The 2190-nt window shown below is 42.1% G+C and overlaps 1 protein-coding gene across 1 annotated transcript; it reads left to right on the top strand.

The window, feature by feature from the left end:
* Positions 1–756: 756 nt before the first annotated feature.
* LOC110540498 (olfactory receptor 4D10) lies at positions 757–1698 on the top strand. Its single transcript, XM_060363334.1, has one exon. The coding sequence runs from the start codon at positions 757–759 to the stop codon at positions 1696–1698; it is 942 nt and encodes a 313-aa protein (XP_060219317.1).
* The last annotated feature ends 492 nt before the right edge of the window (positions 1699–2190 follow it).

Genomic DNA, 2190 nt, shown 5'->3' with positions numbered 1-2190 from the left:
TCCTCCTCTTCCCTGCTTGATCAAACTGATACTGTTGACAGCTCACAGTTCACATCGGAGTCCCATCATTCCTTTGGTTGATGACAGAATAATGAGGGTGTGAAATTACTGCCCCAGTATCTGCCTCACCACAGAGGCACTGCCTCTTTCACTAAGCACATGAACTCTGCCTCTAGTGAAGAACAAATCACCTTTCAGAAGAAGTCCAGAATCTCCACCTACTCATGTTCAAGAGCCTCCCTGGACAATGTAGAATGCAAGTGATACTAACAGTAACAAATGAGGGACAGTTAACTTGAAAATGGTCCTTCCCCTTTGTACTCTTAGGAAAGCCAGAGTCTTTGACCCTCAAGTAGCATAACTGACAAAAGAATTTAAAAAGATGTCATTAAATCAAAACAAACTGAGGGAAAAAAATGGTTTACTGAGACCATTGAAAGTTTGATACCAAAAGCATCAAAATAAACCATGGTAAACTTTTTTTCTGTTTTAAACATTTTACCTAAATGTCACTACTTAATGTATTTTGTTTTCCAGTGTTGCTCTCTAGGGAAAAAATTTTTTTTGAATGATTTTCTGTATGGTAATTGAATTTGGTTATCTAATTAACTGCAATATTTAGAAAGTGGACAACTTGATCAATTTCAGGTACTATTGCCATAAGAAAGAGTTTCTGAATTGTACCCTAGAAGCTAAGGAAGACAAGATAAAAAACAAGATCCTTCAAACAAAAAAGCAAAGAAAGAGAGTGACTTAATGGAGATGGAAAACTACACCAGGGTCAAAGAGCTTATTTTCCTTGGCCTGACCCAGAGTCAAGAAGTTAGTGTGCTGCTGTTCCTTTTCCTTCTCCTGGTGTATGTGACAACTCTGCTGGGGAACCTTCTCATCATGGTCACCGTGACCTGTGAGTCTCGCCTTCACACCCCCATGTACTTCCTGCTCAGGAATTTGTCTGTTGCTGACATCTGCTTTTCCTCCATCACTGCCCCCAAGGTGCTGGTGGACCTTCTCTCACACAGAAAGGCCATCTCCTTCAATGGCTGTCTCACTCAGATGTTCTTCTTCCACCTTATCGGGGGAGTGGATGTGTTTTCTCTGTCAGTGATGGCTCTAGACCGATACGTGGCCATCTCTAAGCCCCTGCATTATGTGACCATCATGAGCAGAGGCCGTTGTGTTGGGTTAATAGTGGCCTCCTGGGTGGGAGGCTTCATCCACTCCATCACGCAGATCTCTCTATTGCTGACGCTTCCATTCTGTGGACCCAATGTTCTTGACACTTTCTACTGTGATGTCCCCCAGGTCATCAAACTGGCCTGTACAGACATCTTCATATTTGAGCTGCTGATGATTTCCAATAATGGGATGCTGACCACACTGTGGTTTTTCTTGCTCCTGGTGTCCTACATGGTCATATTATTATTGCTTAGGTCTCATTCAGGAGAGGGCAGGAGGAAAGCCATCTCCACCTGCACCTCCCACATCACTGTAATCACCCTGCACTTTGTGCCCTGCATCTATGTCTATGCCCGGCCCTTCACTGCCCTCCCCACAGATAAAGCCATCGGTGTCACCTTCACAGTCATCTCCCCTCTGCTCAACCCCTTGATCTACACTCTGAGGAACCAGGAGATGAAGTCAGCCATGAAGAGACTCAGGAAAAGACTTGGACCTTCTGATGGAGCAGAGAAGTAACTTGTGCCTGTTACCGCCTTGGATGCTCCTAGCATTAATAAACTGTTTTCTATGCCTCCTTCTCCTTTCCCTTATTCTGATATATTGAAACACATTTAAAAAAAAAAAAAAAACCTGTCAAGTTGATAGGTCTCATCTCCTTTATTTTTTCAGTGTTTTCCTTTATTTTTTCAGTGTTTGAAATCATGTCTTAACCACTGAGGCTGTAGCTAAATCCTGCTGAAAGCTGTGAGGTTAGAGAAAATAAACAAATGCAAAATATGATTTCAAAGTCTCTTAAGTCTTTAGCATTTGTTCCCTCCACCTTTGGTTTTATTTTCTGACAGGATTTTATCCTATTCCCCAGGTTAACCTGATACTCACTGTGTGTCTCAGTGTAACCCCAAACACAGCAACCCTCTGTACTGACAAATTCCAAGATTGCAGATGTGAGCCAAAACACCAATATAGTTTTGATTACTTAAATCTAACTTTATATTTGTGTGTGACAGT

This window comes from Meriones unguiculatus, chromosome 1 (genome assembly GCF_030254825.1).
Source record: "Meriones unguiculatus strain TT.TT164.6M chromosome 1, Bangor_MerUng_6.1, whole genome shotgun sequence".
In the NCBI taxonomy this organism is placed as follows: domain Eukaryota; kingdom Metazoa; phylum Chordata; class Mammalia; order Rodentia; family Muridae; genus Meriones; species Meriones unguiculatus.
Note: the sequence above shows the minus strand (reverse complement) of the source record. Positions and strands in the feature narration are given on the sequence as shown.

Bases quoted from the DNA above. Each gene is read 5' to 3' on its own strand.
- LOC110540498 (XM_060363334.1), top strand. From the start codon at position 757: ATGGAGATGGAAAACTACACCAGGGTCAAAGAGCTTATTTTCCTTGGC.